The 20359-nt window shown below is 34.7% G+C and overlaps 3 protein-coding genes across 5 annotated transcripts; 1 reads left to right on the top strand and 2 right to left on the bottom strand.

Annotated features, from left to right (window-relative positions):
- Window positions 1-3164: 3164 nt before the first annotated feature.
- On the top strand, window positions 3165-6712 carry LOC126679139 (protein FAR1-RELATED SEQUENCE 9). Of its 2 annotated transcripts, none has more exons than XM_050374078.2 (2): window positions 3165-4671; window positions 6408-6712. In XM_050374078.2, the coding sequence occupies exons 1-2, from the start codon at window positions 3211-3213 to the stop codon at window positions 6573-6575; spliced, it is 1629 nt and encodes a 542-aa protein (XP_050230035.1). In that variant the 5' UTR covers window positions 3165-3210; the 3' UTR covers window positions 6576-6712. The 2 variants fall into 2 exon arrangements, with proteins under 2 accessions (XP_050230035.1, XP_050230034.1); XM_050374077.2 differs by having other exon boundaries at window positions 6405-6712.
- A 1560-nt stretch (window positions 6713-8272) lies between these two features.
- On the bottom strand, window positions 8273-10084 carry LOC126679140 (probable transcription factor At1g61730). Of its 2 annotated transcripts, XM_050374080.2 has the most exons (4): window positions 9977-10084; window positions 9767-9898; window positions 8859-9682; window positions 8273-8587 (listed from the first exon to the last, which is right to left on the bottom strand). In XM_050374080.2, exons 2-3 carry the CDS (start codon window positions 9892-9894, stop codon window positions 8881-8883), a joined length of 930 nt encoding a protein of 309 aa, XP_050230037.1. In that variant the 5' UTR covers window positions 9895-9898; window positions 9977-10084; the 3' UTR covers window positions 8273-8587; window positions 8859-8880. The 2 variants fall into 2 exon arrangements, with proteins under 2 accessions (XP_050230037.1, XP_050230036.1); XM_050374079.2 differs by lacking the exon at window positions 9977-10084 and having other exon boundaries at window positions 9767-9966.
- Window positions 10085-15865: 5781 nt separating this feature from the next.
- LOC126677854 (protein FAR1-RELATED SEQUENCE 5-like) lies at window positions 15866-19933 on the bottom strand. Its single transcript, XM_050372658.1, has 2 exons — window positions 17458-19933; window positions 15866-16233 (listed from the first exon to the last, which is right to left on the bottom strand). The coding sequence occupies exons 1-2, from the start codon at window positions 19672-19674 to the stop codon at window positions 16060-16062; spliced, it is 2391 nt and encodes a 796-aa protein (XP_050228615.1). The 5' UTR covers window positions 19675-19933; the 3' UTR covers window positions 15866-16059.
- Between the last annotated feature and the right edge of the window lie 426 nt (window positions 19934-20359).

Raw genomic sequence — 20359 nt, 5'->3', positions numbered from 1 at the left:
GAGCTTAAGATGGCAATTCTATGACTAAAATTAACAAATAAGCTAACATACAACCTAAATCACACAATCACAACAATTATGATATTTATGGCATGCAATTTAATGTCAAAATTAAAGGAAATAATAGTGAGGGTCCTTAGAATTACCGGCCTGAGTCATTGGCTCGTTTGTTGGCGAAGCGGATGCGAAATCCAGCTTCGAATCCGTGCAGATGTTGTGTTCTTGGAGAATTAACACGTATGAGTGTTTTAGGACCGGAATTGGTGCAGTTAGTTTTGTGTGTGTGCGCGTTGTGATTTTCGGCTATGTTATTCTAAAGGGGAGGGGGCAAATTTTATTGTGTCATTTCTACGGTTTATATGCCACATTTAGCTAGACTGGTTAGGGGTTCTATTTACATTAGTTAGGGGTGATATAGGGTTAGTTAGAGGTTTAGTTAGTTTTAAATTACTATTTACCTAGTTAGAGTTTGATTTAAACTTAAAGAAGTGTTAAGTTATAGATTATTAGGATTAACATTAGATTTAAATTATTTATTTTAGGGTTTTACATGTTAAATTCGTATTTACACTTGTTGGCTAAGCAAAAAGGTGCTAAAAGTTAGTTTTGGTGCACGAAAGTATTAAAATAACTATTGGGACTCTATGGGTTTGGGTATGGTCAATTTCAGTCCATAAAACTTGCAATTGGCCCATAAACTTCTAAGACATTGCAATTAGTCCAATTTTCAGACTTAGACTACAATCTTTTTTGGATTTTTATGGGTTATTTACGCCTAATTGCGTTTTAATCCTCCAAGTTTGTAGTTGTGCACAGATTACGCCTACTTAGATTCCAGCAAGTAAATCAATAGCTCGTCACCCAGATATATTTCTCTGAAAATTATCATTGAACGCTTCAGTCTCTTATCACTTTTTACCTGTTCGAAAAATAGGTGTCTACAAACAGTTTTCTTGTGAAAACTTTAGCTGTTTGCTTTAATAGAGGAAGCAGTTTTACTTGGGTTGAGCTTAAATCAAGAGGAAGGTGAAGGACGTTTCTTACAATGCATTTTAAACCAAAATACCTAAAAACTAAATAGAAAAAAAGATTAAGAATCTCAATTCTAAATCTCAGGTTTGAGTAAGTTCAAACAATGAGATTCACACTCTAAATCGCCTGTACTGCTCTCAATATCACTGCCACCAGCAAATGTTGCTTCTGTAACATTCTAAGATTTATTAAACGAACCAAAAGATTTACAGTCATCAATCTAAATTATTCTTGCACCAATTTTAAATGTTTATATTGTTGGACGCCACTAAAATTGCCACAACCAGCACAACCACAAATCTTTTATAAATCAATCAAAATTAATTAATTAGTCAATGAAATATAATAAGTACATTTTCATATTAATAATACAAGGACATGAAAACCAAAAATATTAAATACATAAACTAATAAAAAGTAGGGTTTACAGCGGAAAAACTTAAAGGAGGTCGACTTTGGTCAATTTACACTTTAAAACATATGAAGTCATATAGCATCGCTATTCCGATCAAGCATATCGCTGAAATCTTTACAAGTAGGCATTACAACAACCAAAAATTAATAAAGAAAACACAAAAAATAGTAAAAAAAACGTGTAAGATTTTTCAAATTGCAAACATAATAAGAATCAGACAAAAGCTCAAAAGCGTAGAAACTTTGACAAAGTTGCATGTCTCGTTTCAAAAACATTTCAAAAACCAAAAACTCTATGAAACTCTTGGAAACTCATAAGAAAACACTTTGAACCGCTTTCGTAGATAAAAATATTTAAACAGTTGTAAAAAAATCTAAAAAAGTTCTCAACAAATATTTTCAATTATTCATAATTTTTATTATTCACATTATTTACGATTAATTTTATCTTCTTATTTTTTTTTGGTTTAATTATATTTGAATTATTTTATTAATTGGCATATATAAATATTTAAATAAAATTATTATGTATATCTTTATAATTTTTAATATTATAAATATATCCATATATTTTTATTCACGTTTCTTCCACATTTTGTGTCCTTCATTTAGAAAAATATTATTTTCCATATCCGTTTAGTGTCGTTTCTATTTCCAGTTTATGTTTTCGTGCCATCTAATAAAAAAAACAACTTGAATTTTACACGGAACTGCCCCATTGCCACCGATACACTGAAGTTGACACAAGAATAAAGAATAAAAGGTTACCTCTTAAAAGAATTAAAATGAACAAAATATTTTACCTCTGAACTTGAGTCAAAGTTTCAAAAAGGTCAAAATTAACAAACTTGTATCGCTTATATCATGAATTGGTCAAAACCGGATAAAAAACACCCTTCCTCGCTCTCATCTCAGAGAGAAAGACAAATTCTCTGCTTTTTGATGTTAAAAAATTTAAAATACTCCTAAATATTTTTTAATTTTTTAATTTAACACATTAAAATTTTAAAATAACAATTTAATCCCTATAGTTTTAAAAATTTATGTATCATATCAATATTAGCTAAAAGTATAGGGATTTTATCATATTTTTTAATCTTTTATCTGCTACTCGCCTAAGAACCGGGAAAAAAAAGTTAAAAAATTTATGATTTATCGGTCTAGAGAGGTCGTTTTGGTTGGAGATGGTGTCGGTTGAAACGGAAAAAAAGAGGAAAAAAAATAGAATATGTTTAATTAAAAGAAGTTCAAAAAAAGTCCCTAATTTAATTTGGTTTAATTATAACCATTGATATATAATTATGATTAATTAGAGTATAGAAAGTTACTCTCCGGTTTTGTCAGACATTCCGGTTTTGTGAAGATCATAGTATAAGTGATACGAGTTTGTTAATTTTAACCTTTTTGATATTTGGAATTAAAATTGAGCAAAATAGGGTTTGAACATCCGAATCCAAACAGGTGAGGTGAAGGAGAAGAAGAGATTCCCTAAAAGATGAGCCATAAGGGTTGAAATGGATTTTTCAAAGTAATTAAGGTAAAGTTAAACCCAAAACACTGTTACTGATTTGGGTTCAATTCATTTACATAATTTCAGTTACATATTAGTGTTGTTTTTTCTTGAAAATCAAGTCTTGAACTTGGATATAATTTGCAGAGTTTGGAGTGGAAGAAATGAATTCGAAAGCGGCAAGCAAAGTATTTTGTTAGAGGTGAGCATTTATGTAGCACAAACACTTACTGTATTTGTAGTAGTAAATTAAGATGAGCGGCGGCAGGCTTAGTAGTGTGGTGGAGTATTTGAAGCGAATGCAGGCTGAGGATGCTGCTTTCTTTTATGCTCTTCAGCACGACACTCACCAATCACTTGCAAATCTGTTCTGGGCAGATGCTTCTTCCAAGCTCAACTATCATTACTTTGGAGATGCCGTACTATTCGACCCTCTCTATCGCACCAACCCGTACACCATTCCCTTTGCAGCATTCACAGGCCTAAACCATCACGGCCAGCCTATATTGCTCGGCTGTGCTCTTATATTCAACGAGTCCCACTCCTCATTTGTGTGGCTTTTCCAAACATGGCTTCATGCCATGTCTGGTAGACTCCCAGTTTCCTTTACAACGCATCCTGATGGGCTCATACGGGCCGCTGCTGAACAGGTTCTTCCTGGCACTCGCATTCGATTCAGTAAGCACGCCATGTTTAGAGAAACCCAACAGAAAATCCCTCAGATTTATCAGTTGCACCCTATGTTTGAAGTTGAATTTAAAAAGTGCATCAACGAGGCTGACACTATAGATGAGTTTGAATCATCTTGGCAAACACTTGTGCAAAGATACTATCTCATTGATAACGCCTGGCTCCAGTCTATGTACGATGTTAGACAGTACTGGGTCCCTGTATATATGCGAAACACCTTTTTCGGAGACTTGTCTATAAATGAAGCAAGTGGAGAGTTAACATCATTCTTTGACGGGTTTGTCGATGCATCAACCACCATCCACATGCTGCCTAAGCAGTACGAAAAAGCTGCCGCAAGTTGGCAGGAAAAGGAGTTAAAAGCAGACTATGACACCACTAACACAACGCCCGTACTGAAGACTCCTTCTCCCATGGAAAAACAAGCTGCTAACCTTTATACTAGAAGAATCTTTACTAAATTTCAAGAGGAATTGGTTGAGACTCTTGCTAATCCTGCAACCAAGGTTGATGACTCAGGAACCCTCACCACTTACCGAGTTGCCAAATTTGGGGAAGAAATTAAAGCACATACTGTCCATTTTAATTCTTTTGTGATGAAAGCTAGTTGCAGCTGCCAAATGTTTGAATATAAAGGAATTATTTGTCGGCACGTATTAGCGGTTTTTAGAGCAAAAAATGTTCTTACCCTTCCTACTCAATATGTATTGAAAAGATGGACAAGAAATGCCAAGACTGGGACTGTGTTTGATGAACGTGCTTCTCAATTGCCTTGCAATTCTCAAGAGTCTCTAAGTGTTCGATATAACAGTTTGCGACAGGAGGCAATCAAATATGTTGAACAAGGAGCTAAATCTATTCAGATTTATAATGTGGCAATGGATGCTTTGCAAGAAGCTTCTAAGAAGGTTGCTGCTATGAAGAATAGAACTCTTGGAGCCTCAGAGTGTGGAGTTTTGACCAATGGAAGTAGTCAAATGCTTCATGTAGCTGATGAAAACACGTTGCCTGCGTCTCATCCCGCGGTTAGTTTCTTCCACCTCTTAACATGGCCTTGTTTTAAGACTTTGAGGAATGCTAAAGCTTTTCTTGTGGCCTTGCTGCCAACCAAATTAATGTTTAACTCTGCTAACCGATTTTGTATGATTGCAGTAGCATTAGGAAGTTCTTAGGTGTGATAGTCTTCAAGTCAATATATTGTATTCCAATATTTAGGTTGATAAGTTTTCTGTTTCACAATATAGAAGCTTTCTGCTTGTCAAATAAAATAGATTTGGGTTCTGTATAGAAGCTTACTGCTGCTATTGCACATGCATCTTACATGCATATTGTTTGGGTGCTTCCGCTGATAAAAGAATAATTTCCTAGAGATGGATGCCGCCTCCAATAAAGTAGATGCATGGTAACGAGATAGAAAGCCGTAACAGACAGGATAGTACTTACAGTTCACCTTTCCTACCAAATCAAACGAAACTTGATAAAGTGATTTCCTACTTTATTTCCTTTATCCCTTGAGTTTTCCTCTTGCAACCACGTTGTTAGTTAACCGAATAGAGTTTTGACTCACACGGAGCTGTTTAATTTTAATCACTATTTAGTTTAGCAATATTTTGCATCTGTTTATTTTTCCTTGCTATTTATTTTAGATTTTACAGAAGAAAACATGACCTGCTAGGAGTGGTAAATAAAAGGGCTCATAAAAGAGAGTGATTGCAACCTTTAGAAAGATAATAAGTTTTCTTAATCCAAATATTGAGCATCTTCATCACCTATTCATGACTACACCTTGTTCTGTTGCCTTTAAGGTAGCGCCATGATAGGAATCTCTCAATTCTTACAGAGTCACCCACCCCTTATCTTAGAAAAGCACAATGAACTGGCATGAAAGGTGGAGCTCATGCGTAGATGGGAGGTAAGAAAGAATGATATTGCATGAGTGAGGAAGTAACATATTACGGTTTAAGCTGTTGTAGATTTTTCTGAAGTGGCAGCCTCGAACCATGTTTAAACGTATTCAGTGTAGCTGCAAACTATTTTGAAGCAGAGGGACGGCTTCCGCTCTCAGTTGATGCTATATTTTCTTAGAAAATTATCACATTAGAGTCCCAGGCCATCACTAAATATACCCTCATCACCTCTCCTTTCTTTAAAGATCATATTGCCAAGTGCTTCTGAATTATGATAAAAGGTGGTCTAATCAGCATTTGATTTAGACCCTACCTTTAGGGATTTCTTTTACCCTCAGAACTAGACAATTACTTTCAAATAGGATTTTGTCAAAGATATTCTTACGTCCGCAAGATATTTTAAACTCGATAACTACCAAGGATGACCGAATCTATAGGAGGAGTGTAGGCACACGTCCCACCTAACATTCTGGTCTAGAGTCAGCAGAGTTTCTGCTGCCATCAACCTTCTTACTCTTATCATTTTCTTTGCTAAAGGAGAAGGTGTGTGACAGAAAGAAAGGAAAAAAATCTTAAATGGCCAAATCCTTTGTTTGGTTGTGGCTGAGGAGGAGGAAAGAAAGGTGATACACATATTGGAATGATCAATGGTGTTTGAATACTTCAATTCTAACCATAATTTTAAAATCAAATTTTGCACATAATTTGATTGGAGCAAACTAAAAGTTTAGTTCAAACTTGGTATTTAAGCTTGCTACATGTAGTCTTTTGCATAGCATTTCGTTGGAAATGGAAAGTTGGTCTGTGTGTAGCTTATAGAGAAATCTAAATATGATTTGCTGTTTGTGTAGCAGGATGAGAAAGAAAAGAAAATTCGAGAACTGAGTGATGAGCTGGAGAGTACAAATCAACGGTCTGAAGTGTATCGAGCAAATTTAGTTGGTGTGTTGAGAGATATGGAAGAACAGAAGTTGAAGCTGTCGGTGAAAGTTCAGAATGCAAGGCTTAGTTTGAAAGAATGAATTAGTGTAGGAGGTAGAATGTAATTTGATGTTAGTAATGCAAGCAGCGAATGGAACTCACTTTTGCTTTTAAATCAAATGATGCACAAAAAGGTCCTATACTTTCTATAAAAATATGACTTTTAGTCTTAATATCATCACTCTATTTTATGGTTTGTTATATTCGCTAATGTCTAACCAACAATTTTGTACTTACCCAAGCCACAACAATCCAAATGAAAACGGCAGTCAGGTCAGTACCGTCGTTTAACACCTGTGTAGTATAACTAGTGATTGCAGTTTGCTACTGTTACCCACCTGCAACTATGTTTACTGATATGAAGCCAAACTTTAATTGAAGCCCTGCAATCAAATATCTCACAAACAACCACCAAAAACTTAGTACATGGAGCTCCCAATTATTGCACTCCTTTATTTCTACTTTCATTGATTTATTCCAGTCACTAATTATCTATATTTGAGCGCACCTGTGGCTATGCTTAGTAAATATGAAATCCACTCTATTTTGTTGAGTCCTACAAGGAAGTTTCTAGTAAAACGTAAAGAGACGCCGCAATGGCCCCTAACGGGATCCAAAGTTATGCACACGTACGATGCGCTGAAGCATTACATAACAGGAGATGTAACACTTCAAATGAACTCTCTAATAGTTTATCTCATTAACATACAACTCTCTTACATCCTCCTAGTGTTAAGTGTCATCTCTTCTTTTCTGAACAGGCTAGAGAGCTATATCCAGTTTGGATTTATTTTGAACCTACTTAAAAAATTAATTGGAATCTCCATCACAATCAAAGTGAATTATCTAGAGTTAATTGTTGGTAGCTAGCCTAGACCAAAATTGATTTTGTATTTTCAAGGAAATTTAAAAGGATAATTTGCAAAAATATAGTGGTCAAAACTAGACAACAACTTGCAGCAGTTTCTGGAGAATTCGATGGCGCTGACAACTAAATATTTGACACGGAAGGAAGAGTCGGAGATTGTTCAGCTACGGGCAACTATGAAACCAACTTCATGTGATGGTAATTAGTGTTTCGGTCCTGCTATTCTAATTACTTGACCTCATTGCACTCCTCTAATCACTTAGTTGCGCCTCTCGAACAAATTATTTTACTTTAAATCCAACTACAGCTATATGTCTATAAGATAATAAGCCTAGAAAATAGCGCATAGTGATCTAATTTAGCACAAAGATAGATTACTAAAAGGAAACTTTCTGTAAATCATAGAGTAACTACGTAAGTCCTTAATTAATAGTACTTAAAATGAAGAACAAAACGAGCAAGAATAAAACATTCCATTGATAAAGATAAGTGATTGGAATCAAAGTGCAAGAAACATGAATGTGAAGAAAACTTACAATGTGCAACTAAGATTCAAAAAGGTCTAGGTGAAGGTTTCTTGCCAAATATGGCTTGTGCAAGATCAGAAGATAAAGGAGCATTCTTATCCCAGAATTCTCGAACAGCTTCATCATTAACATAGAACCCTTTTTTCATCAAATCATCGACAATGCCCTGTGCTGCTTCGACTCCATTTGCTATAAGCCATCAACCCAACCCACAAAAGTAGCAACATTTGGGGAATGACCAGCATCCAACATTCGCAAACAGAAGTGAACAGCATTATCAACCAAATTACATTTGCACAAACCTTGAATCAGCACGGTATAAGTAAAAGCATGAGGAATGATATAGAAAATACAAAACCTTTTTGTGGATCAAAAAAGTGCTCTTGTATTGATTTTGAATTAGTAGCTGTACTTAACATGTAACAGCTTGCTATACAAAGCATCATAAGATTTACTAGAGAGCTAACTTACATTAAAACATCCCATAGCTAAACCATTTAATGTATAAACAGTCGTATTAGCTGATTATAAACCACAATTTAAACCCAAAAGGCAAAATCTCCTACTTAAGCAAAATATTCACCAAAAATCCACATTGATGGTTGGCACGATGCTACTGCTATTTCCATCATCGTCTATGCAAAAATCCCCCATCCACCTAAAAACATATATGCAAATTAAAGGAAACGAGTTACAATTGATTCATAATAAGGTAATCAACCACATTAACTAAACTACCACAATGGGTCAATCATAGATAATCTGTGTACAAGAGACTCAATGTATGATACACTGTAAATTTCATTTTCAAGTGATACTTAAACATGACAGTGGTGACTATGTAGAAAAGAAGACAAAAAACAGAGTTAGCTAAAAAATGAATAGCACCAACTATGAACTTAAACAGCAGAAAAGGACACGACTCATACCTCCCCAAAAGTCAAATGCTAGTCAGTTGTTATAGGAAGCCATGATCAGCTGCGTCTGTTGTAATAGAAATTTAAGCCGATCCGCAAATAGCTGCAAGTCAGCCACATCCAACTTCGGCAACTTGGCTTGCGTCTCGGGTTTTTCATGTCCGTGGAGCATCTCGAGACCCTTCATGGTGACATACTTCGCCATTTGACCAATATTAGAGAAATCAAGAGTGTTGTAGTCCAGTTGGTCGGCCAATTGAGGGTTAGAAGCACTAAGGCATCCTTGGGCACCCCAAATTTGTTGAGACATATCGAAGGTTTTTTGAGAGTGCAGAGTATGAAATGTCATATTTTTTTGAAGATGGTTGTGGAATTTCTTTCTCAATTTGCTTACCTTATCTTTCAGTTGAGGCAAGGAAGCAGGGAAGTGAAGCGATTTGATAATAAAATGGAAAAAAGAAGCAAAATCCTTGGTAGGATCAGCTTTTTTCTCTTTTTGAAAATCGATAATGCCTTGCAACAGGACAACCACGTCTTGCTGGCTCCAAACTCTTTCAAAACGGGATTTCTTGGTATCCTCAGGCATTCCAAGAGCGGCAGCATCTCCATTCCTTTTCCCTCCAGCGGCACGCGAATCCTTCTTCTGTGTTTCTGCTGGTGGGGGTTCGTCTTCTTCGTCGGAACTTGAACTGTGTGAGTGGGCAGGTGTGGGTGCGTCTGGTTTGGATGGAAGAATCTCTGAGGCATTCTTTTTTGTTTGCGTTTGGTGGAAAGTTGAAGACGAAGAAGCCTCTTCATCTTCGTGGGAAGTTGAAGATGCAGATTTAGACATTGTTCTATAAACAGCAGAAAAAACTGAATCATACAAAAACATAACCCTAACCCTAACCCTAATTAAGACGAAGAGTGAGTAAACTTACATTGCAGGTGTGGGTTTGGATGGAAGAATCTCTGAGGAATTCTTTTTCGTTTGTGTTTGGTGGGACTGGGAAGTTGAAGATGACGAAGTGTCGTGCGAACTTGAAGACGCGGATGCAGACATTGACATTGTTCTATAACAAAATTGAATTGGTTCAGACAACAGCATGCATTAATCAAAAACTAACCCTAATTTACAAAGAGGAACGAACCGATTGTTGTAGTGGCAGAGGAGAAGCTGGAGGTCTTCTTGCCGCCCACCAAATCACTTCAGCCGCCCAAATCACTACTTCTTACTTAATATTAAGGCTAATTGATTCTGACCATCACTTAAGTTTCGAGGTTTTTCATTTCAGTCATTGAACTTTTTTTCTATCATCGAATTTTTGATATTTTTCATTTGGCTTAATTACTTAAAAACCACCCACCTTGAACTTTTTTTTCGTTTATACCATGACCTAGGAAAAAGTTCATTTATACCCCGACGTATGTATTTGTGTTTCACCTCTACCCCGAGGCACTAAATTAACCTCTTTTCATTAAGAAAAAAGTTTAAAATAGTTCTTCATTTTTAACCTAAGATAATTAGAGATTAATTAGAAATGAATTTTTCTCTAAATGAAGGACTATTTTGAACTTTTTTTAAAATGAAAAGAGATTAATTTAGTGCCTCAGGGTAGAGGTGAAACATAAACACATACGTCAGGGTATAAATGAACTTTTTTCTAGGTCATGGTATAAACGAAAAAAAAGTTTAAGGTGGGTGATTTTTAAGTAATTAAACCTTTTCATTTTGATATTTTCCGGCCAAATGCTTAGATGGAAGCCGGAAGTTGACATATGAGTTTTTTTAATAAGTACCTACGTTGTAGCAAAATATTCTTAAAAATACTAGTCATATTTTCAAAATTGAAAAATACAATACCCACTTTTTTTGCAAACTTATAGTATTTTATTAATTATAAAAATATAATAATCATTATATAAGGAATGTAGTTATATGAAAGTCAAGAGTCTGCTACAAATAAGATCTTTTCAAATAAGTTCAAATTTTTTCAATTAAGATCTTGAGAATCTTTCAAAATTACAACAAAATTGGTCTTCATTTTCAGCCTTTACAATACAATTAAGTTTTATTTCATGAGTACCACCTTTAAAAAAAAACATTACACTAACACCATATGCGCTGATGTCAGCATGGGACGCTGACATCAGCGCGCGTCAGTAGGTCTGACGCGTGCGTCAGACCTACTGACGCGTGAGCAGTTGCTTTGTGCAACTGCTCACATAACCAAATTCATATTAGCAGGTGCTTGGTGCACCTGCTAACATGTTTTTTATTATTATTTGTTTTTTAAATAATAAATAATTTCTTTAATTTTAAAATATTAATCTTAACTTTAATTTTAAAAAAATTAATTTTAATTTGAAGAAAAATAAATTTATTAAATTTTAAAAATATATAAAAATATATTTTTTAAAAATATAATTTTATAAATTATATACCGGATATATTATTGATACATACCGACCACATGTCCGATACATGAATAATATATTTTTATGTATAAATTATGTATAATAGATGTATCAAATATGTATAAAAAGTATATATGCAATACATATAATAAAACTATACCTAATAAAACTTAAAAAAAGATGTATATAAAATAAGAAAAATGGATTAATGATCGAATATGTAGCAAAAATATATCAGAGACATAGAAATGTCAAATTATATCATATGTGTATCAAACATGTATCAAACATGTATCAAGTATATATCGGATATGTATCAAATATGTATAAAACATGTATCGAAAAAATATCAAATTTGTAACGGAAATGTATCAAATATGTATAAAAATATATATAATAAAATTTTAAGAAAGATGTATAAAAACATGAAAAAATATCTATCATGTATAAATTATATATCAAATATGAAAAGTATATATATCATGTATAATTACGATATGTATTGAATATGTATCGGAGATGTATCCATCTTTTAAAATATAAATAACAAACCGATCGAACTAGTCAAAATCTCCGAACGATATGTATTAAAAAATTTCGAGATATATCAAATTAAATGTTTAATTATTTTTTAGTTTTTAACATAATATGACAATATCTATTCAAATATCTCAAACATAAAATTAATATTTCAAAAAGTTTTATGTAAAATAAAATATTTTTAATACGTCATATTTATAAAATATATAAATAAATTGATGATTTAAATTTTTTTTAAATATTTAATATAAATATTTAACATTTAAATAAATATATATATATATATATAATATAAATATACATTATATAATTTAAAAAGTGTATGAGGACCTTTGAAAAAAAGGTCCTCATTTATGTGTTATGGGAAACAGGTGCACCATGCACCTGTTTCCCAAAAAATCGTGATAACAGGTGCATGGTGCACCTGTTTCACGCGTCAGCAGGCCTGACGCGCGTCAGGCCTGCTGAAAAGGGGGGCTTTAAAAAAAAATACTAAATGAGGGTTTAGTAGGACATGTGTGGGTTAATAGAAAAAGGTGGTGTTGGATGAAATAAAACACTCATACGTGGTAACAAAATAAACAAACTTAGTAAAATTGTATTGTGTGAAAAGTGTAGTCTTTTTTGTTGCTTTCTTGTTATTTTCTCTAAGATCTTTCCAAATGAAATTAATTAATATCTTTCCAAAATAAAACCAATTAAAGATCTTTTCAAATAAAATCAATTAATTTTTTTTAAAATGAAATTTAAATAAAATTAAGGATAATATTTGGTAAACGTTTATCTTGATATATAATTAAAGCTGATTAGATTCAATATTAAAAAAAATACGGTTTGGTGAACCAACGGTATACTAACAGGTTACTAGCGGTAGACTTAAAATAAATTTTGTTTAAAATGCATAATTCAGGTTTACTAAAAAAATTATTAATGATATACTAAATATTACTTAGCATATGTTTGTAAACGGTTTGCTCACGCTTTACTAACGGTATACTAAAAATAAATTTATTAAATTTTTTTACAAGTACATTTTATTTAAAATATACAATTCAAATTTACTAACGATTTATTCAAAATAAACTTTATTACAAATTTACTAATGGTTAACCTAATGTTTACTAACAGTGTACTAAAAATAAAATTATTAGTGTACTATTAGTAAACCACTGGTTAACCAACAAATCATTATAGATACATAAGTGGAAAAAAATTACATAAGAAAATCAAGAGAATCATTGTAGGACAGCTAACGGTTTATCCAAGGGTAACCACAGCACCAGTTTACTAATGATTTATTAATGATATAATCAAAATAAAATTTATTACAAGTTAACCAACGGTTTATCCAATGTTAACCATTGGTTAACCAACACCCAAAAATAATATTACAGATACACATAAGCATTTTAAAAAAAAAAAAAACAATAGTGCAGTGGTGCCATTGCTGATGGTGAATGAAGGTCGCGGGAAGAACATTGGCGTTTCCACTTTTGAGGGGCGATGATGCTGGAAAAAAGGATGGTTTTCATAAATGAACAACCGCTGCTAATCTTCAGATTTGATCTTAGATTTGAAAAAGAGAAGAACGACGGTGACAATGAAGAAAAAACAGAGGTGGAACTGGATCTAAAAAAATGAGATGTTGCTATGAACGGGTTGTGGCGGAGGTCTTGCGACGACGGGGGCTTACGATAGTGGTAGGTTGTAAAAATGGCAGTGGTGGCAACGGGCTTACTATGGCGGCAGCTTGACAGCGGCGGGCTTGAGAGTGGTTGACGGCTGTAGCAGAAGACGACCTAGTTTTCACCATCTTTTCAAAATTGGAATTGTAAAAAAAAAAACTAATTGGAGAAGGTTTGATAAGATGAGAAACAGTTGAAAAAGATGGAGTGTTAATCGCCAATAATCTCTTCTGAATCTTCTATATTGAAATTCAAATAAGACATGCAAAAGATCTCCAAATTGAAAAACCATATTTTTTAGATTAGGAAAGTATAAAAGTGGTAAAAGAAAAGTTAAATTTGCTAATTAAAAGTTAGCCACTGTATTTTCAAAAAGAAAAGTTGGTCACGTACTTATGAGATTAGGTTGAGCTAAACTATTATAATGTGTAATTTTCTCTAGACAAATTGCTATCAGATTTTGTTAGTTTTATTTTGAAAATTAATCACATGTACAAAATTTAACTTTTAAATTTTATGTCAAATTATGCGTACATGGCAAGTTTTAAGTGAAAGAAAAAAAATACAGCTACCATCTAATTATTTTTTGTCAGAAAATATCAAAATAAAAAAATGAAAATTTAGTGATTAAAAAATAAAGAAAAAATAGTTCAGTGACTAAAATAAAAAAACTTGAAACCTCATTAATTTTCAAAATCAATTACCCTAATATCAAATTTACTTATTATTATTATTTTCTTATTATAATATAAATATCTTTCCTTATTCTATTTTCTTATTTTTTGAATTAATTCATTTAATACATCAAACTGCTACTTTTTTATAAGGCTTAATTGCTTAGACATTGAAACATTTTTTTATTTATACTCCGACATAGAAAAACTTTCAATTGTATTCTTATTTGGTTTTTCATGTTTCAACTCTATCCCAAATTAAAAAAAAAGTTGACGATTTAATTAATTTAAAGAATTCAGGGTTATATCATAGCTGTTTCTATTTGATAAAAATACAAACAATTCTTTCATCTTTAAAAACAGTCAAATAAGTTCTAATAATTAATTGATTTTTCTTTTAAAAAAATAAATTAAAAAATGCTTCGGCCCGTCCACCGAACTCTTCCATCCATTGGAAAAACCGCTGCCATCCATCGGAACGGAATTTGTGTTAACTCGCTTTTGCTTTCAAATCAAATGATGCACAAGAGCTGAATAAATTGGAACAACAACTGAACCAAATGGCTAATAATCACCCACGGACCCTGACTTTAGGGGTACCTTACGCTAAACCCCCTGATAAAAAAAAAACTGCCGTAAACCCCCTAAACTTTACCTAATGATCAGCTAAACCCCTTTTACCCTAAAACCGCCCCAAAAAACCGCCCCAAGCCCTTTATTTTCTCAAAAATACCTAAAATACCCCTAAGGTCAATAACAAAAACCAAACCAACCTAATCTAACCAAATCTAAAGTCATTATCTAATCAAATCAGACATAAACCATCCAAATCATACTTAAACCACCAATCAACTCAACTAAATCAAACCATCCAACCGAAAACTTCCACCCGCCGCCGCCCGTTTTTTCCGGCCACCACCGTCCATTGCCGCAAAAAAATTATTCAAATAAAAACTCATTTAATTTTAAAAAATAAATAAATAATTATTTTTAATTTAAATAAAAAAATAATTTTTTTTTTAAATTAATTTTAAACCCACCGTGGTGGGTCTGCTCACCGGAGAGCAGACCCACCGACCCACCGGCGTGGGTCTGCTTCAAAGAGCAGACCCACCGCGGGTCTGCTCTTTGCAGCAGACCCGCCGCGGGTCTGCTCTTTGCAACAGACCCGCCGCGGGTCTGCTCTTTGCAGCAGACCCGCGGTGGGTCTGCTCTTTGCAGCAGATCCACCGACGCCGGTGGATCTGCTGCAAAGAGCAGATCCACCGCAGATCTGCTCATTGCAGCAGACCCACGCCGGTGGGTCTGCTTCACAGAGCAGACCCACCGTGGTGGGTCTGCTGCAGGTACCAGACCCACTGTGGTGGGTCTGCTTTCCGGTGAGCAGACCCACCGCGGTGGGTCTGCTCACCGGATTGAAAATTTTTTTATTTTATTTTTTATTTAAATTAAAAATAATTATTTATTTAATTTTTAAATAAATTTAGGTTTGATTAACTTGTTTGGTTTGATTTGATTGGATCGGTTTTAAGTGTGGTTAGATTGAAGCTGTCTGGTTTGTTTGTATTTATTTACAGATTTGAAGGGTATTTTGGTCAATTTATGCGAAAAAGGGTTTAGCTAATTATTGAGTAAAATTTAGGGGGTTTACGGCAGTTTTTTTTGATCAGGGGGTTTAGCGTAAGATACCCCTAAAGTCAGGGTCCGTGGGTGATTATTAGCCGAACCAAATGGACCTATTTATTCATTCCTTTTATACCAACCAAATCCCAATCACACCCAGCCTGAACAAAATTCTGATTTTTGCCATTTTTTGGATCAGACAGACCACCAGTTGCCAGTTGAACTGATCCGCTCAATAGGATGGTAAGCCGTAAAATTAATTTCAAAAAGGAAGCCTATGCAATTAATTCACCATTATATACTATCTTTCAAACTAATCTTTATGTTTTGTACTTTAATAGACAACTGTAGCTTATGATCCTCAACGTCTCTTAGGACTGAAAGCAAATTCGCCCGATAAACTTCACATTTCCGACTTGCATAATCAAGCTCACTGTTGAGTTGTTCGATCTTCTTGTCCATATCATCCTGCACACATATGAAGTTAAAACAGTCGGACATAGCCACAGCATGCAATGATAATAGCACATAAAGCTTCCATTTCCAAAGCCAAATCAAAAATAGTTCAACCTAACTGTATCAGCATCAAGTATCACATATTAGAGGGTCAAGAAGTTTCATGAAACATATTGCACCAATAACAACTTCCTATCGAGCCCGTTGGGATCAGTTGTTGTTGCTGTTCCTATTATTAGGAGCTGATCAAACAGTTCAAACAAAAAACTTACAAAATAAAGCTCTTGTAAAATGTGTTGGATCTTATCAACAGTTTTAACGACAAAAACCTAACAGCTAGACCAAACACGACTTCAACTAAGCAGGATACAAGTTTTGCTGGCCCCTTAGAGTGAAGTATAAGGAACGCGGCAATCGGGGGAAAAAAGTCCTCCTGTACTTTTTATAAATATATGATTTTTATACTGAGTTACTGGTTTAATTCCAGCTAAATAGAGTTTAACTTCTATGGTTTAACCTAATTAATTTCTAGTAACATCTTCATATATAATTTATGGGTCAACTGCTGGTACGTTTAAAACTTATCCAAATAAATCTCTGTAAGTATAAGAACTATCATCTTAAACATTTAAATATTGGTAATGGATTGCTGGCCTTTACTTTCTTCCCCTCATACCTTTTGGCTTTTAAGATCAAATCAATTTATGCAACAATCTTAAACAACACAATAGCTAGGTTTTCCAGTACATCCTAACCAAATGGATGACGTGGCCTTGATGAGCTCGTTTATTCATTACATGTGATAGCAACCGCCGCCACCTTTTATGGGGCCCAATTTCATGACCAAAAGTCGCAAAACAGCCAAGGTTACTATGAAAAATAGAAAACACGTGCATTAGAGTGTTCTCCACAGTAAACATCATCAGGCATTTCGCACCATCATGTAAACAAAATTAATCATAGGCAGAGTGATTTTATCAAATATTGAAATCAACAAAAGTTTCTAGGGTTGGAAAGAAAGAGAAATTACATAAAAGAACAAGTCTTTCGTAAAAAAGTAAGAGACGACTTGAAAAGGTTGTATTTGTATTTAAATTACAAATTCGAAAAAGACAACTGTGTGCAAAAAGACTCGGAAAACTAATAGAATCTTGACTATGTAATCATAGAGAGATTTAATGAAGCAATCAATCATAATTCAAAATAAGTAGGTAACTGGGGGAACAAATATCTAACCTCAGTCAGTTGTTGGGCGGAGCTCCCTAGATGATTTCCACTCCCGCAGGAAACGTTCGCCCTGCTTCCATTACTTGACAAGTCCCCCTTACTACGACCATTAGCCATGGAAATTCCCCCATTGTTCTTTGTTGCCAGTGAAACTCTTTTTGCAGCTTCTTGCAAGGCATTTACTGCCACATTGTAAATATCTAAGGATTTAGAACCTTCATCTACAAATTTCAAGGCTTCATGGCGTAGGGTATTATATCTGACAGTGTGAGATTCCAGATAACTGGAATATAAATCTGTAGCGCGTTCCTCAAGTATAACACTACTCTTGGCATTCCTTGTCCATCGTTTCAAAATATAATGAGATGGGAGAGTAAGCACATTGGTCACTCTAAAAACTGCCAGCACATGTCTGCAGAGAAGGCCTGAGAACTCAAACATCTGACAACTACATGTTGCTTTCATCTCTAACACATTGAATTTAACATAGTAAGCTCTATGATCTTCCCCAAACTTGGATACTTGATATGTAATAGTTTCCCCATCATCTTCTGCTTTAGTTGCCATGAATGTCAGAGTTCCCACTAGCTCCTCCTGAAATCTCATAAATATCTTTCTTGTATAAAGCTCAGATGCTTGTTTCTCCATTGGAGATGGGGTCTTCAATACTGGTGCAGTGTTCATTGTATCATAATCTGCTTTTACTTCTTTCTCATTCCTACTTTCTAGGGCTTTCTCGTACAGCTTAAAGAACTGATTTAGATTGGTTGAAGCATTGATATAACCGTCGAAGTATGAGTTCATGCTATCACTTCGCTGGGTTATGGACATCTCAGCAAAAAAAGCATCCGGCAAGAACACAGGCACCCACTGCCTACGATCTGAGTATATCATTTGAAGCCACTCATGATCCCGGAGCTCAAATCTATCAACAAGTGACAGCCAGCAAGATTCAAATTCCTCACATGTCTCCGTCAAGTTCACACATTTATGGAAGTCAGCCTCAAAACTTGGGTGTTTCAAAAACACATGGGACAATTTTTCCTGGCATTTTTTAAAGATATGCCATTTGCAAAAGCGGTGCCGGGTATCTGGGAAAACCTGCATGATGGCAGACCTTATCACAGCATCATGATCAGTAGTGATTGACACGGGATGCCGGCCGGACATTGCAGTAAGCCATGTATTGAAAAGCCAGACAAACGAGGCCTCAGTTTCATTTATAAGGAAAGCACAACCAAACAAAACAGGTTGTCCATGATGATTTACACCTGTGAAGGGCGCAAAGGGCAACCGGTACCTGTTGGACCTATAAGTTGTGTCAAATGTAACAGTGTCACCGAAGTAAGTATAGTAGGTCCTGGCTTTTGGATCGGCCCAGAAAACATTGCCAGTATACTGCTCCTCATCACCCTGTACAGCATAGAAGAAATTGGGGTTCTCATTATGCATCTGCCTCAAATAATCCAAAAGCAGCTGGATGTCTCCTTCTAAGCTCCTTTGGCGATTGTTTCTCATGTAATTCCGACAATCAACCTCCGTAAAACCAACTTTGCTAATTCCACCATACTCCTTAATCAAGGCGGACATAATCCTACGAGGGCCCATACCAGCAGCCTGCAGAGTGTCAATCAAGGTCTTGGCAGGACCTGATATTTGCCTATGAGATCGGAGGCAGTGGACCTGATCAGGAGGGACAAGCTCATGATTGTGTTGTCTAACAAATGCGGAGACTAGCCATTTGCCAGAATCCTGCATTTTGACAGATAAGGAAGCTTTGCAACCAACTCGAGTAATCATACGGGGGCGCTTGATCTCTCTATCTTTAGTGCGTTTCTCATTCAAATTCCTAAAACCCTCTTTGGCACAAACAAACTGTCTCTGAATAATAGCTCCATTGCGCCTAGAGCGACGAGAAGAGCTGACGCGGGTGCTAAAACCGACACGCCTGGCATAGGAATTGTAGAAGGCTTTAGCAGCCTCTTCAGACTCAAATTCCAAACCCTCATAAGGTTCAAGGTCCAACAGGTCACCTTCAGGAAGGTAAATGTCAGCAGCACTAACATCAGTATCAAGCATGTCGTCGTCGTCGTCAACCATAGGATGATGATGATGATGATCAATGTCAACAGCCCCATCATCATCTCCACCACCTCCTAATCCTATGTCAAACTCAACAGCTTGGCTTTCCATTTTATTTATAAACTCAAATTGCCCAACAACCATACATTCAAATTTACGAAATATAAAGTATGAGATGAAAAAACAAACTCACCATCGCTCCTCTTGATACTGAATTCGTAATTCCTTCGGAGCAACAAACCCTAAATAAGCAATTCAATTGTTGAAAAGAACAAACAAATTGAACTTCGGTTCTCTTCTTTCTTTTTGCCAAAAACTAAAGTTAAGTCCCTCAACTTTATCCCTTCTGCCTTTCTCATAAATCGTAAAACAGTACAAATAACTCAATTAAATCGAGAGTTCAATCCCCGCATTTACACTCTCTTTAATTTAATCACCTTTTTTTTTTAAAGTTGTCTTATAAAACTACTAATTTTTAACTTTTTTGTCAAATTTGTCATTCGTAAATGGCTAAGCTATCTATTTTTTTTTATTGATTTTGCTAAAAAAAGGTTTCCATATTCTTCAAAATGGTTAGTTTAACCCACTCACGAATGACAAATTTTTCGGTTTGGTTCACGAAAAGTTAAAAAAAGATATAATTTAATCAACTTCTTTAAAAGTTGTCGTATAAAATCACTAACTTTCTATTTTTTTTTCAAATCTATCACCGTTTTAAAATCCGGTAAATTTGAGATGATTGGGCAAACGGAAAGCGACGTGGCAGGATGTTCGCATGGAAATAATTCCTTACTCAAATTTTTGAATTTGTTAAAAGGTATTGTTTAGA

Source organism: Mercurialis annua, linkage group LG4 (genome assembly GCF_937616625.2).
Source record: "Mercurialis annua linkage group LG4, ddMerAnnu1.2, whole genome shotgun sequence".
Classification (NCBI taxonomy): Eukaryota; Viridiplantae; Streptophyta; class Magnoliopsida; order Malpighiales; family Euphorbiaceae; genus Mercurialis; species Mercurialis annua.
The sequence above is the reverse complement of the archived record's forward strand: the minus strand, read 5'-3'. Positions and strand labels throughout refer to the sequence as shown.

Excerpts from the sequence above, each read along its gene's own strand:
- LOC126677854 (XM_050372658.1), bottom strand. The coding sequence starts at position 19,674 with ATGGTTGTTGGGCAATTTGAGTTTATAAATAAAATGGAAAGCCAAGCT. Across the intron at positions 16,234-17,457 it reads CCGCCCAACAACTGACTGAG|GATGATATGGACAAGAAGAT; the intron begins GTTAGATATTTG and ends ATATGTGTGCAG.
- LOC126679139 (XM_050374077.2), top strand. The coding sequence starts at position 3,211 with ATGAGCGGCGGCAGGCTTAGTAGTGTGGTGGAGTATTTGAAGCGAATG. Across the intron at positions 4,672-6,404 it reads TGCCTGCGTCTCATCCCGCG|CAGGATGAGAAAGAAAAGAA; the intron begins GTTAGTTTCTTC and ends CTGTTTGTGTAG.
- LOC126679140 (XM_050374079.2), bottom strand. The coding sequence starts at position 9,933 with ATGCTGTTGTCTGAACCAATTCAATTTTGTTATAGAACAATGTCAATG. Across the intron at positions 9,683-9,766 it reads TCCAAACCCACACCTGCAAT|AACAATGTCTAAATCTGCAT; the intron begins GTAAGTTTACTC and ends TGCTGTTTATAG.